This window comes from Myxine glutinosa, chromosome 4 (genome assembly GCF_964187855.1).
Source record: "Myxine glutinosa chromosome 4, kmMyxGlut1.1, whole genome shotgun sequence".
NCBI classification, from domain to species: Eukaryota; Metazoa; Chordata; class Myxini; order Myxiniformes; family Myxinidae; genus Myxine; species Myxine glutinosa.
In genome coordinates this window covers 200775020-200790618 of record NC_136264.1, presented here as the reverse complement: position 1 = coordinate 200790618, position 15599 = coordinate 200775020, and the positions used below count along the sequence as shown (strand labels likewise).

Sequence of the window (15599 nt, the reverse complement as noted above, 5' to 3'; positions counted from 1 at the left end):
ATTGGGGTTAGAAACGTTACGATTACTCCAATACCTTAGCACTTCATTACACTCATTACACCCTTATTAACCAATCTACCATGATTTAAACTTCAACTAGGTTGTATTAATGTATGTGGCTTCTGTTTTATTCCTCGTTAGTGGAAGCAGACGTGATCAATTTTGGTCATTGCAGTTTGGGTCCAAATTCTGCTCAATTTGCTATGTATAAGGAATTGATGATGCACTTCACTCTTGCTCTGCTCAGTCAAATGGAGAGCTTTAAGTCACCGAGCAACACAATTTCTGCCATCTTCTCAGTCATCAAATGTACATTGATGAAAATAACCCAACAGAGGCAGGAAAAAAATGATTGCGAAGAAAAAGGAAATGATGGGTGAGCTTTTCCTGGCAGAGGTTGCAGCCGTGAACGAACGAACATGAAAAAAAAAAAACACACGCGCACGCACACACGCACGCACACGCACGCACACGCACACACACACACACACACACACACACACACACACACACACACACACACACACCACACACACACACGACGTTAATTAAAATATTTCAAACGTTTTCAATGCACATGTGCCAGGAGCCCCTCGTTTCCATCTAGTACCTTGTGGGAGGGGGGAGGGGAGGATTTTTTTTGTACCCTACACCTGTGACCTGATCTTATGTGTCGACCCAGCATGTTTGTAAAATTTGGTGGAAATTGGCCAAGTCGTTTTTTTAATGCCTTGGCTGACAAATTCACCCTAGGCATTACGCTCCAGGGGGGTTGTCCGTCTGTCCATGCATCCATCCGCGATAGATAATTTCAACCATTCTTAAGTTATCTCTTTAACAAAAACTTAAGTCAAACTTGGTACAAGTACAGACTTGGCATTTAATATGGAATATCTTTTTTTTCTTGACTTGGGTTTACTTTCTTAACTCAGTATATCAATCTGGTGAGTTTCTTTTACACTTTGGTGATTTATTTGTTAAAAGAACCATGTCACCGATTGTCTGTCGCAGCAAGAAGTCAACAACAGGATTATATCACAGGTGGCGTGGCAAAATGTACGGACAGGTGCATTTGATGATTGGCTTCACAGTCGGGTATACATATACAAGGGTTGTTGCGTTCTGTATTCGTGGAAAACAACTGCTGCACGTCTCCAAAAGTTATTGCCGCTTCCTCTGGAGATGGTCCGTCAACTCGACAATGCTGTTTGTCATGGAGTGGTGGCTTTACGAAATTACGGCATGAAACAGCGTGCTATTGCTCGGCAGTATGGCATCACTCAAGGTCAGGTGTCAAAGATCCTGAAACGAAATGCTCAGAGGGGTGTCCCTACTCCAATACCGAGGGCAGGACGTCCCCGCAGAACCACAAGGAGGGATGATCGCCAGCTTCACCGGTTAGTCCGCAATGGCCGTACCAAGTCAGCTAATCGGCTTAGGGCTGAGTGGCAGCAACTGACAAATGTGCCTGTATCCAGAAGGCTAGTCAACCAACGACTGGTTCAAGCAGGCTATCGTGCTAGGCGTCCCCTGAGAAAGCCACGCCTGACCAGACAACACCGCCAGCGCCGATTGCAGTGGGCCAGAGAGCACCGTCAATGGCAGCCAGGACACTGGAATCACGTGATCTTCAGTGACGAGTCTAGATTTATGGTCTATCGTCAAGATGGCCGCGTCCGAGTGCGCATACAAGTGCATGAAGCCTACAACAAAGATTGTATCGTGCCAAGAGTCCAAGCTGGAGGTGGTGGGGTGACTGTTTGGGCTGCTTTTCATGCAGGGGGCAAAACTGACCTGGTTGTTCTGAATGGAAACCTGAACCAGTTCAAGTACAGGGCCATTCTGGAAGAAACATTGCTTCCATTTGCTCGTGCAGCCTTTCGAGGAAACTTTGTCTTCCAAGATGACAATGCACGGCCTCATCGTGCTCGCATGATCCAACACTTTCTTGCTGACCGTGGTGTAGAGCATATGGAGTGGCCTGCCATGTCCCCGGATATGAATCCGATAGAGAACTTGTGGGCAGAATTAACGCATCAAATTGACCACTTGGACCAGCAGCCGACCTCTGTGCGTGAATTGCAGCAGGCTATTGTCACTGCATGGCAAGCGATTCCTGTCCAAACCTTGGCAAATCTCGTGAACAGCATGCCTCAACGTGTACGTGCTCTCCTGAATGCTCGTGGGGGTTACACGAAGTACTGAACTGTAATTTTACTGTCCGTAATCCCAGTCGTAATTTAACTTTTGATTTTGTTAAAAAAATTTTGGCTAATGTGCAAAATAAAGATACTTCTGGAAAACGTACAGAAGTTTAACACAGTACTGTCCATGAATTGAGTTCGATATCAGTTTACATCACTTTCAAGGATCAATTTATTTGTTTCGAAATGTCAAATGTGGTTTTTGTTTCTTTTAAAGGTCACATTAACAAAATCTAGAATAATTTCAAGATAATTCCAATGAACTTTAGGTTCTAAAACATCTTGAAAAGTAAGTTCACCCCCACAAAAAAAATATTCCATATTAAATGCCAAGTCTGTATATATAATGATGTAAGGTGCAGTCTGGCGCAGTGTCTGTGTCAGTGCATTTATCTTTGGAGACACTCAAGTTCTCGCTCTCACCTTTGGGAGTTCTTGCTTGAGGCTCTGTAGCACATAATAGAGAGAGCTACGGGCATTCTCACGAGGAGTCACACAAACCAAGGCCTCGCCATAGCTCACAACATCACCAGGGCGAAGGCGCAACTTTGATGTGCACAGCGAGTAGCGAACAGTCTCAGAATTGACCTGCAGCAGATAAGGGTACCTCAAGTACCAAAGTGTTGATCATAATCGATATACTCACAATTACCTAATCTCCCAAAACCCATTTCATACCTCTAATCGGAGCAAGCGGATACGATCAAGCGCAAGTTTCACAAGAAGGAAGGTGCTGTCCGGGAGGAAGACCTCTTCTATATACTCAGCAACCTCTCCAAGGAGTGTTTTCTCTATTCGGCCCTGATAACAAAGACCATCCGAGGGAGAAATGAACATCAGGACCAAACATCGTTATCTGCTCTTACATTTTGTATGAATCTGTAAATATGAAAACACTTTTGTGAAGCATCTATGGTGGAGCAATACAGTCTTCTAGACAACATTTCGACAACAGAAATGGCCAAAAAGATAAGAATTAACAAAATAAGTGCCTTTTCCTTTTTCACACATTGTTTTGGACCACTTTCTAACCACCAGCACCCCCCACCCCCGCCACAAAAACACAATTGTGTTTTAATAACCTGTTATAGAATTAATATTTTTGTTCGTTTTATTTATTTATTTATTTATTTGTATACAAAATCGAGGCTCGTGAAAGAGCTAACATTTATTTCACAAACAAATCAAACAGACAGACAGACAAAATATATAAAAAGAGGGAGTGGTAGACAAGATGGGGAGAGAAAGGGAAGCACACAAACACAACATTTGAGAGCAGGGACATCGGGAGATGTGTGGGAGGGAGAGGGCTTGGGGGGAGGAGGCGTGGGAATGGGGGCGGGGGGGGGGGGGGGGGGTGGGAGAAGTATAAAACACAAGGACACGAAGGACTTCCAGGACAGAAGTTGGTATTTCAAAAAGTGGATTTGGGATGAAATTAGCGGGGGTAGAAAAGATCAAGGTTTTGGATGGGGGAAGATAAGAGATGGTGGTGAAAAGCTGTTTTAAAGACCTGGAGGGAGGAGTGGGATTGAAGGGAGTGGGGGAGTTTGTTCCAGAGGCAGGAGAAAAGAGGAATGAAGGAGTGAAGGTGAGCAGAGAGTCTTGATTTTGGCAGTTTAACCATAAGAGGGTTGCAGGCAGATCTTGTGCGACCTGTATGAATATTTGGGGGACAGAGCCCAGAGAGAGCTGGGGGGCAAGGCCGGAGAGAAGTCGGTAGAAGATGGAAAGACCACCAACCTGCCTGCGGTGAGTGAGTGAAAGGCCCTCGGAGATAGCGTCATCGCGGGAGATTCCAATGATTCTGAACGCTTTGGTTTCAACAGCGTGAAGACGAGCTAGGTGTGAGGCAGGAGCACCAGCCCAGAGGGGAGAGCAGTATTCCATTGAGCTGCGGATGAAAGCCTTGTATGTGGTGAGGAGCTCAGGTGTGCCAAGGAAGGACTTCGCACGACGGAGGATGCCCAGTCGGCGACTGGCTTTGGAGGCCAGATTTGAAATGTGGTTTTCCCAGGAAAGGTCATGGCAGATAGTGAGACCCAAAAGCTTGAGCGACAGAACTTCTTGGAGAGGATTATTCAGAAAGTGGATGGGAGGGTTGTCCAGTCGGTCTTTTCGGAGAGACATCGTAAGAGTGTGAGATTTGTCAGGATTGAAAGACATGTTCCACTTGTTTGCCCAGTGTGATTTTGTCCAGGTCTGCAGAGAGTGAGGAGGCTGCAGACTGCCGATCTGAGGGAAGAGGAATGGAGCGACAGAGAGTAGAGTCATCAGCAAAGAGATAGAGAGGATTTTCAAGAGAGTCAGAGAATTCCACTTGGTTTTCAGATTAGCGTTTACACTATTGTTTCACGCATGTCTCCTACAATCGAAACAATACAATGGTGATGTGAACATTTTTACCTCTGCCACTTAAGGTGGATGGAGGTAATTTTTCACCCGTTTTTGTCTGTCTGTCTGTGAGCAGGATAACTTAATGTTGTGGACGGATTCGGCCGAAACTAGGTGGACAGGTTGGGTGTGCGACGAGAACAAGCCGATTAGATTTTGCTTAAAGGGCCGGATCCAGTGGGATACAAAACGTAAACTGTTCAGCCTGGTGGAGGTATGTGCTCTACTGAGTGCCCTTCTAGATTTAGGAATGTTTTTGTCCAAATATTGAAATCAAAATTCCTTCTGGCATTCGAAAACTGTGGAATGGAAAGGCATCTCAGTTATCAAACAATTTAGCATGAAATTGATTATTAAAATGTCATTCTTCCAAAGAAAGTTGAATACAAAAGAAGCAAAAAAAATTATATTTGTTTTAATTTAGATACTTATTGTCATGAAACATCAAAATATAATCTATTAAAAGCCAGGAAGTCATGAATCAATCTTGAAACAATGGCATCAAATAATTAAGAAAACACACAAGCTTCACGCACGTACGTACGCACCTTGATGAGCCTTGCAAAGTCAGGATCCTGATCACAGGTCAGGTGAGCAGTTATGATTGGTGTGCTAATATTTCGTGAAGCATTGATAATCTCCTTAATGCGGGGCACACCCAGCGTGATGTTCATCGACGCCACACCCGCAAAATGGAACGTTTTCAGAGTCATCTGCGTGCCGGGCTCTCCAATGCTCTGTGCGCACACTGCACCCACTGCAGAGCCTGGCTCCATGCGTGCCCGCAGGTACTTGTCACAACAAGTAGACAAAAATATCTCCAGTTGCGAGGGTGTGATGCGCTCCAGGTGGTACAAAATCTAAAGAAAGGAAATTATTACTGGGCTGGATTGAAGGCACCAAAAAAACCAAAGGTGTCAAACCATAACTCATTGGTTCATCAGCCAAAAAAAAGGTTTCAAAAGAAATAAACAGAGGGTACGTCTGCATTGCTCACCACGGGCTCCGTACTGCCGTTGTCATTGACACCGTAGATATGGCGCACATGCTTCACTTTCGTGGCCAACTGACGTAGAAACTCGGCCAGCTCTTCAACGAACGCCTTCCCACAAACCACACATGGACCTTCACCGCGCAACAACTTTTCCACCTCGGCCTCAAGCTGTACAGTACTAAGTGGGAATTCATCCTCACAGGGGTGATTTGCAAACACGTTCGCCAACACACGTACCGGCTCCAGTGGTCGATCGCGACCTTCCATAGAGGCTGGATCGAGACCATCACCTCCATATATGAACTGAACCACATCCGATGTGGATGAGCGGACAGTGAGGTCATATGCCAAGCACAGATCCTCCAGGGACTGCAAGACAGAAATGGGACAATCAAAGTCTCCACAACATATAAAACAACAACAACAACAGGCATTTTAAGGCCATTTCCCCCGCAAGAGCGGGGGTTAGCCTTGCGGTCCCCATGACAATCTTCTCCATTTTGCCCTATTTTCTGCATCTCCCCTTAATAACCCCCTTTGCCCGCATTTCTTCTTCCACCATCTTTAGCCAAGTCTTTCTCGGTCTTCCCCGTCCTCTACTTCCTTCTACATTCATTTCCGTCACTCTTCTCAACCAGTCACTTTCATCCTTCCTCAACACATGACCAAACCATCTCAACCTGTTTCTCTTCACAGCATCAATCACAGGCTCTATTCCCATCAATTATGGCAAAGTCACCACAACATACTAGCAAGCAACTGTTTAGAAAGTCAGACTTCATCTGAAAATGTCCATCGTTTGCATCCACGCAAGTGTGATCGTTACAGAACTGAGGCCAGTACAGGGGCCAGGCCAGCTATCAATATGATTGTTAGCAGCTGTGCATGCCAATCACCCTTGAGTTCATTAACAAAGTCATAATTTAGTGTGTAATATAACAAATGTCTTGCTTGAGCCATTTTCACATCAAAAATGCCGGCATTGCCCAGTGCAGTGTAATCACATGTGATGCCGCCACTGTTTACAAAAATACGGAATGGTCCATTACATATTCATATATGACGTACACATCATTGACACTGTAATTCACGTCATACATCATGCACTCGATCTTTACAAATAATGGCAAATTTTTCATATGATAGAGAACCCCAAATTCCCCCTGCAAACCTTGCTACCCCCTCTTTCTTTTTAGCCTAAGGGCCGTCATTCTGGAAACAATTCCTTTGCCCCTGAAATGAATGATTCCCATTGATTGTTAAACCCAAAACCTTATGGCCTGTACCATTTTTCTAACTATAGCTCAACATATATCTTTCTACTTGTGATTTTTATTCCCTTTCCTATACACGGAATATTACCAGAAAACATGACATCACAACCCTTTGATCTATCGGCTACCCAATTAGCTGTACACATTTCTCTAATCCTCAAAGTTCGTTCTTGGAGGGGGTTGGAGGTCGTTTGACTTCAATGCATTCCTGAACCGTTGGACAGAATGAGTTGACGGCCGGTGGTTGTACAGTACTCGGGGTGCACACACAAAGGGGTGTTAGGTAGTAAAACACGTGATGGGGGGGGGGGGGGGGGGGGCACAAGTCCTCATAACATATGGCAATTCTGGGGGAAGTAACCCATCCGTAAGAGTAATTAATGAGGAAGATGAAGTAAGTGGAGGTGACAGAGCAAAATGTATGAAATAAATCATGGTGCTCACCTTCACCAACCTACGTTGCATGTAGCCTGTTTCAGCAGTTTTGACTGCTGTGTCTACCAGACCTTCACGACCGCCCATTGTGTGGAAGAAGAACTCCGTGGGTGTGAGACCAGAGTAAAAGCTATTGGCCACAAAGCCCTTGGCAGCAGGCAGCTTGGAGGAACGAGGGAAATGTGGCAGAGAACGGTCCTCAAAGCCATCCGGGATGCGCGAGCCACTGATGGCCTGCTGCCCGACACAGGCGATCATCTGCGAGATGTTGATGAAGGAGCCTTTGGAACCACACAGTGCCATCACCATTGGGCTGTTACTTTTATGGAGTTCTCGAAGGCAAGCCTTTCCTGCATGATCTCTTATGACAGAGAGTTCCTGGAAGATACGAGAAGGACGGCATGAAACTAAAGTAAGAAGCACGATGTCAGCAAAATGTCAATCGAGGCTGGTCAAAATTGATGAATCGATAATTCTCACCATTCTGATCAGAATTTCATTAATTCAACAAAAATGAAGGTAAACATTTGAAAGACACCGTTGCAAATCTATTTGAAACTATACTTCTTAAAATTAGAAAATAATACTTATTATAAACGACCACAAATAAACACGCAATATGATTCAAGTGAAAGTTTCACTCCACCTTGAGTATAACGGCCTCCAGGGTTTCCTCTGCAGAGCAACCAGGCTGTTGCTGCAGTTTCCCTGCTTTGAGTGCAGAGATGTACTCGTCACACTTTTTGTAGCCCGTGGACAGCAGTTCATGCTTTGCACACAACAGTCCAGGTCCTGCACGCCAATGCAATGGCAGCATACAAAAATTGGTGAAAGATGGCACTCCAAAAAAGAGAAACAAAGGAATCACACAGTCACACCTATCACCTGGTGTCACGTCCCCAATTCCGATAGAGAAACCCCTGTGAGACAGGTAGGCTGGGGAGAGGCGGGCGAGGCGTGACATGGCGTCGGTCGCTGCGTTCTGCCCCCAGTCTTGCAGCAGCACGTAGAAGATGCTGTTCTTTGAGCCCGAGCCGAGTGTGGCCTTGTCAAGTGAGCCAGCTAACAACTCCCCATTGTGCAGAACCACAAATGAATCATTGGGACAGAGGTCTTCACCACCACTGTATTGTTTACCCTGCAGTATGGTGCGAGGCAAAGTTGGAGGATTTAGCATTGTGCATCACCTCAAATTTGCTTATGTTCACAACGTTGTATCAAAATCATGGAAACAACAAAGTATGAGGAGGAGAGGGTTTGGAGAACAGCAACATATGAGAAAATGAAAGGAAAATAAAGAAATAAAAGGCCAAAAAAAAAATCAATGAAGTTAAAAAAAGAAGGATATTATAGCATGCAATTATCATTTAGTTTTAGTGATTTTAAGCCTACGGCCTTCCAGGGATTGAATGGTTTTGGACAATCGATACAATCCACGTTTGGACAACAATTGTGATAAACATCCTATGGTATCCATGGAAATCTCCATGCATGGCTTGCGGACTTCCTCTCTGGTCATAGACAACGTGTGGCCCTGAATGGATTTCTATCTCCCCTTCCTGTTCAGGCTGGAGTTCCCCAAGGCTGTGTGCTGGGCTCTGTGATTTTTCTGGTCTTTATCAATGATCTCTCGGACTCTCTGGAAAATCCTCTCTATCTCTTTGCTGATGACTCCACTCTCTGCCGCTCCATTCCTCTTCCCTCAGATCGGCAGTCTGCAGCCTCCTCACTCTCTGAAGACCTGGACAAAATCACAGACTGGTCAAACAAGTGGAACATGTCTTTCAATCCTGACAAATCTCACACTCTTACTATGTCTCTCCGAAAAGATCGACTGGACAACCCTCCCATCTACTTTCTCAACAATCCTCTCCAAGACGTTCTGTCGCTCAAGCTTTTGGGTCTCACTATTTGCCATGATCTTTCTTGGGAAAACCACATTTCCAAGCTGGCCTCCAAAGCCAGTCGCCGACTGGGCATCCTCCGTCGTGCGAAGTCCTTCCTCGGCACACCTGAGCTCCTCACCACATACAAGGCTTTCATCCACAGCTCAATGGAATACTGTTCTCCCCTATGGGCTGGTGCTCCTGCCTCACACCTAGCTCGGCTCCACGCTGTTGAAACCAAAGCCTTCAGAATCATTGGAATCTCCCTTGATGAAGCTATCTCCGAGGGCCTTTCACTCACTCACCGCAGATAGGTAGGTGGTCTTTCTGTCTTCTACCGACTCCTCTCCGGACTTGCTTCCCCAGCTCTCTCTGTGCTTTATCCCCCAAATATTCCTACAGGTCGCACAAGATCTGCCAGCAACCCTCTGATGCTTAAACTGCCGAAATCTCGGCTCTCTACTCACCTTTACTCACTCTTTCATTCCTCTTTTCTCCCGCCTCTGGAACAAACTCCCACACTCCCTTCAATCCCACTCCTCCCTCCAGGTCTTTAAAACAGCTGTTCCCCACCATCTCTTATCTTTCCCCATCCAAAACCTTGATCTTTTCTACCCCCGCTAATTCACCCCAGATCCACCTTGTTTGAAATTCCAACTTCTTTCCTGGAAGTCCTGGCAGTGTCCATATGTTTTATACCTCTCCCACCCCCCCCCTTCTCATGCCTTCCCCCCCCCCCCCCATAGCCCTCTCCCTCCCACAGTTCTCTCGATGTCCCTGCTCTCAGATGTTGTGTTTGTGTTCCTCTCCCTTTCGCCCCATCTTGTCTACCGCTCCCCATGTTATATGTTTTATGTGTCGGTTTGTCTTTCTGTGTGATTAATGTTCGCTCTTTCACGAGCCTCGATCTTGTATACAAAAAAAAACAAAAACAAAAACACAAAATGAGGAAGTTATATTGCCTGCGTTTTAAAGCAAAGCTCCCGGGGACATTCGCAGTGAAACGGCAAAGATATCAGATTAGCCAGGTGGACAAATCGCACGACACGATACCCAATGTGCTCCACTTGGTCGTGAATCCAAATACTGCACTCGACAAAACGATGCACATTCTATTTACCTGCAGGATTCCCACAGGATCCGCATAGACCTTGTGGTAATCCTGCAGGTGAGGTGACACTGCTGGTGAGTGCAGGAATACCGGACACAAAACAACAACTCGATATTGTCCATATAATCTAAGCACCAAATGCTTCAGACACGTCCTATAAACAATTGTGAAAATAAAATGAAAGAGCTGGTAGTTTTGTTTTTGTCAAATCCCTTGGGGGGTTTTATCACTACTCTCATAGTGACCTTACATCACTACCCTCAAACAGTGACCTTATCTGTAGCAACACAACATTATTACTGATTTGATATTAGAAAAACATTATATAGTCAACCATTATATTAAAAACAATCTCAATAAAGAGTGAAATCATTTTGAATTCCATTGCAAATTCTTCCCACTCGTTGCATAATCCCTGAACTGCGGCTGTGCTGCTGATACAGTGACCCTGCGAGGACAGGAAGTTGAAATTTGTCCAGGCCGCCGGTTCACGGTTCACAGGGTGACTCGTAGCAAAAGTCACCGTGGGTTCTCGTGAAGGGTTAAAGAATGAAATTTTCAAGGGCTACAAAATGATACGTTATCCTTCCAGCTGCAGTTTCTCCACAAGTATGTGCGATTTTGTCAGCTCCGTGAAGACCTCCCCAAAGACTACGGTTTGCCCCGCGACAGGTCTGTCTTGTACAGCTGTTGTTGGTCCCCTGTACTGTTGATCGTATTGCGAATGGTTATGTTTTCTTGTCTTTCCTTACTTGGTCCTTATGTATCAATTTCGAGTTCATTTGTCTCGGCCTTGGTTTCGTCATGTACACGTGAGTCTTCAATCTCACACGTTCTCTCTTCCTTCTCGACTGCTTCCTGCCTTCAAGCTCATGTTTATAATCCTTCTCCCTTTTGTGAACTCAAAAAAGGCAAATGTTTTGAATACCCCCCTCCCTCCTCGCCTCTGTTTACTCAACTCATTTCGCACCATCCTCAAAAATAATTCTTACTTACAAAAGACAAAACTTCTTTGAAAAGGTTTCATGTCTCTTTCCTATCCACTCCAAATGCATTCGTCTCAGTTTGTTCTTCCCCCACATTTCCATTTCCTTCTTGATTTGCTCACAATCCTGCACCTCATGTCTTTGTGTTCATACGGTGATAGTTTTCTTCATGCTTTCAATCGATATCCACCACATCCTGGTCCCGATGTCGGTCTTCGTTTGGCTGAACTTGGGTTCCAGAAAAGAAACCTGCATTGTAGCAAGTGTAGGCTCAAGGAGGTGAACCCCTCCAGGTTTCCCCTTCGTAGATCAGGCATGCAACACAATCTGACTTCCTGCTCTACTTAATCAAGATCACTGCATGTGGCATACAAGACTGCCTCAATTCCTGTATTTGATTTCCTCTACTCATGCAATCAATGTGTTGCCATCAATAGGACCCTCTCTTCTCCAATTTGAGGCTGCAGTATCTTAAACACATCGACATAAAGGCAAAGTCCAGTGCTCGGGAATAGTCTCTTCCTCTGTTGCAGATGACTCCGGATAGCATCGTGCAGTGCTCCATACCCATATGTCTGGCAAACAGCAGCTGTGACTCTCTCTCTCTACTGATTTGGAATTGATTAGATATAACAACAACAACAGGCATTTTAAGGCCATTTTCCCTGCTAGAGCGGGGGTTAGCCCTGGAATTGATTAGATGCTGGTCTAAACCACCGTTTAGAGGCCATTTTCCCCCGCAAAGCGGGGGTTGGCCTTTTCGGGGACCGTGGTTGTTGTTGTTTTTTTTGGTCCCCTTTTTGAAGCAATATTTTACGGCCGGATGCCCTTCCTGCCGCCAACCCTGTTTGTCGCCTTTTTACGATAAACAGGGAATTACCAGTGTACTGGTACTCAATTTGCCGACCTCGGAAGGATGACAGGCTGAGTCAACCCCCCTGGCGTTAATTCAGCGATCGACCGGGATTCGAACCCAGGATCCTTGGATCCTAAACTGGCACCCTAGCCACTAGCTCTCTACTGATTTGGAATTGATTAGATATAACAACAACAACAACAGGCATTTTAAGGCCATTTTCCCTGCTAGAGCAGGGGTTAGCCCTGGAATTGATTAGATGCTGGTCTGATAAATAATAAATGTTTTCATTGCTGCCAAACATCGGTCTCCGCCTGTCACTCGAGGGATCAAATCAAACAAACCCAACCATCTATTTCCCTTGGTCAGCTACTGGAAGAGGTTCACTCTCGAGCTTCTAGGCCTCAACATCAGCAATGAATTATCCTGGGCTGTTGAAAGAGCAAAGCTGGGGTTTCAAGGAGTTCCCCACAAAATTAGAAGCATCGTGGACATTTGTCCGTATCTCAATGGAGCACTGTTCTCCCTTCTGGACCGGTGCTCCAGCATCACATCCGTCTCTCCTTGATTCTGTAGAATATAATGCTCTTGGTATTATTGCCTTCTCCCATGATGAGGCCAAAAGCCAAGGCCTGTTTGCTCTCAAATCAGACAATTCAGTGGCCTCTAGGTTATTTTATTTTATTTTCTGTCTTTCTCTCTTTCTCTCTTTCTCTCTTTCTCTCTTTCTGTCTCCGTCTCCGTCTCCGTCTCCGTCTCCGTCTCCGTCTCCGTCTCCGTCTCCGTCTCCGTCTCCGTCTCCGTCTCTGTCTCTGTCTCTGTCTCTGTCTCTACATGGATGCACATATTCTTCCAGTACCCCGTTCCCAGTTAAACTCCCAAAATCCAGACTGATGCACATTGATTTATTACTGACACAATAAACAGGCAAAAATCACAAGAAAAATGTTAAAGCGAGGGATTATGAAACTGTAATCTGGTGTAATCCTGCCTTCGTGCGGAGATTGGGCATTATGGGACATGATTGACTGGGCCGTAATAGGAGGCTGAAGATTTGCTTTCCAGTCCACAAGCAGACTGGCTGCAGGATGGCAGGTGAAGGTAGTTCCAAACTCATTGCCACATCCCGTCCGGCAAGAATGGATGCAATCAGTTGGCAAGCTCGTGATCTGTCAAGAAAAGTGTCCTGACAAAGCAACAACAGAAAGTGAGATGTGAAAAAAATTTAACAAAAGAAATTGCAAGTAGCTGAGCAATGGCAATCACATCTCAAACTTACTTTATGGGTGAGAAGGTATGAAGCGGTCAAAAAGTCTTGAATAGCTGCAATCAATGGTTCTCCATTACGTGGAGTCACCATGTTTGCTTTTGTACCCATGAGCACCAAGGCCTCAGCTTTTGCCTCTTCGGTCTGTGGCAGGTGGAGGTTCATCTCATCACCATCAAAATCAGCGTTGTACGGAGTGCACACACACTCGTTAAAGCGGAAGGTGCGGTGTGGCTTGACACGGGCAAGATGTGCCATGATGGAAAGCTTGTGCAGTGATGGTTGTCGATTGAAGAGAACGACATCGTCATCCATCAAGTGGCGCTCGACCACGTCGCCAAACCTCAGTTCTTGAGCTATCTTCTCACGGTTTCCATACTACAAAACACAGATCACCACCACACAATCAATGACTCCAAAAATCGATACAACTTCACGTTAACAGCTCAATCAACTCAAATAGATTTAAGATTCAAACAAACGGATTTTTAAGTCAGTCATTTGAGAAACAGGACAAGGAGACATCTGTTTTTCTGGGAAAGATTGTTCTTCAGGTGAAAACATTTTGCGTCTGTCTGGACTTCCACGTTTCTTCACTCATGCATGTCTCAAGTAAATCATGGTAATAAAAAAGTAGAGCCTCAAACTACTACCAAGTACAGCTGCCCAGCATGACGGCTCAAGATAGATGTTTCGATCGTCGAGTCGTCTTACATGGGCCGATCAGTAGATGTCCAGCGAAATTACCTTGATCTCTCATTTGAGATTGAGGGTGTTCGTCTATTGTTAAAACAAAAGCATCAGCACATCTATGGTTGAACGCTTTGATAGAAGCCATTCTAATGATCAGACAATATAATTTTGGAGATGCGGACAATGGTTGCGTCTATTTCCGTTGCAATTATCAATTAGAGGACTTTGCTGATGATGGGAGAAAAAACATTAAGCAGTACATCACTGAGGGGGTCATCGCACGCTGTTCATCGCACGCTGTTCATCGCACGCTGTTCATCGCACGCTGTTCATCGCACGCTGTTCATCGCACGCTGTTCATCGCACGCTGTTCATCGCACGCTGTTCATCGCACGCTGTTCATCGCACACTGTTCATCGCACCCTTTTCATCGCACCCTTTTGATGTAAATACATGTCCAAGATGACTGAGGGGCAAAAGCACAAAGGCCAACAGGTTTACAGATGATGGATAAAAGAGGACCAGGCAGAGAAAAACGAATGGACACACAAACTACATCACTCGGGAGAGCGCATACCTCCGCTAAGCTAAACAATTTACGTTTTGTAGCCCAATGATAGGCCGGATCTGCATCCATACCTTAACCAAATTCTAATCGGCTTGTTCTTGTCACACATCCAGCTCATCCACCTAGTTTCATCAGAATCCGTCCACAACTTTGAGATATCCCACTCTCAGACAGACTACATCACAAATATGCTTTTTAGTCAGGTCAGTCTCTTGACTGCCACTGGTAACATGTAACGCATGGTCAGGTAGTCGTCGACTAAACCGACTAACCTCACTGGCTTGCCAGTGGGGAGGGTGACTGTGACACCCTGCAGGACTAAAAACAACACTTGTTAAAGGGCGGATGAGCTCCCTTCGGGAGCCAACGGCTATCCAGTAAGGGGATGTTTCCTAAAAAATACCCACACGATTGGACCGTGTTTTTAGGTAGTAGGTTGTAGACAGCAACCGCTCAGGGTATTACTCCCATTCAGACTTAGGAGCATTAAAGTGGTGCCAAAAACATCTTACACTTTACACTCTCCGTGCCAAGATTGCTGGTCTTACTTTCTGTTTCACTCAAACTACAGCTAGCTTTAACCTAGCTTTAATCTCTCTTTCTCGCAAACAAACATCACAACCTGTTCATCGCACACTGTTCATCGCACACTGTTCATCGCACACTGTTCATCGCACACTGTTCATCGCACACTGTTCATCGCACACTGTTCATCGCACACTGTTCATCGCAACCTTTTCATCGCAACCTTTTCATCGCAACCTTTTCATCGCAACCTTTTCATCGCAACCTTTTCATCGCACCCTTTTCATCGCACCCTTTTCATCGCACCCTTTTCATCGCACCCTTTTCATCGCACCCTTTTCATCGCACCCTTTTCATCGCACCCTTTTCATCGCACCCTTTTCATCGCACCCTTTTCATCGCACCC

At 45.4% G+C, this 15599-nt stretch overlaps 1 protein-coding gene across 2 annotated transcripts in view; it reads right to left on the bottom strand.

Moving 5' to 3' along the window:
* Positions 1 to 15599, bottom strand: part of POLR3A (RNA polymerase III subunit A) — a 76436-nt gene that overhangs the window by 1628 nt on the left and 59209 nt on the right. For both annotated transcript variants that reach the window (XM_068114239.2, XM_068114240.2), the window contains exons 9-17: positions 13420 to 13785; positions 13132 to 13326; positions 8187 to 8439; positions 7948 to 8093; positions 7311 to 7679; positions 5596 to 5961; positions 5147 to 5458; positions 2883 to 3005; positions 2628 to 2792 (exon numbers count right to left, since the gene is read on the bottom strand). In XM_068114239.2, the coding sequence (XP_067970340.2) occupies positions 2628 to 2792; positions 2883 to 3005; positions 5147 to 5458; positions 5596 to 5961; positions 7311 to 7679; positions 7948 to 8093; positions 8187 to 8439; positions 13132 to 13326; positions 13420 to 13785 (2295 nt within the window). The remainder of the gene's footprint in view (positions 1 to 2627; positions 2793 to 2882; positions 3006 to 5146; positions 5459 to 5595; positions 5962 to 7310; positions 7680 to 7947; positions 8094 to 8186; positions 8440 to 13131; positions 13327 to 13419; positions 13786 to 15599) is intronic.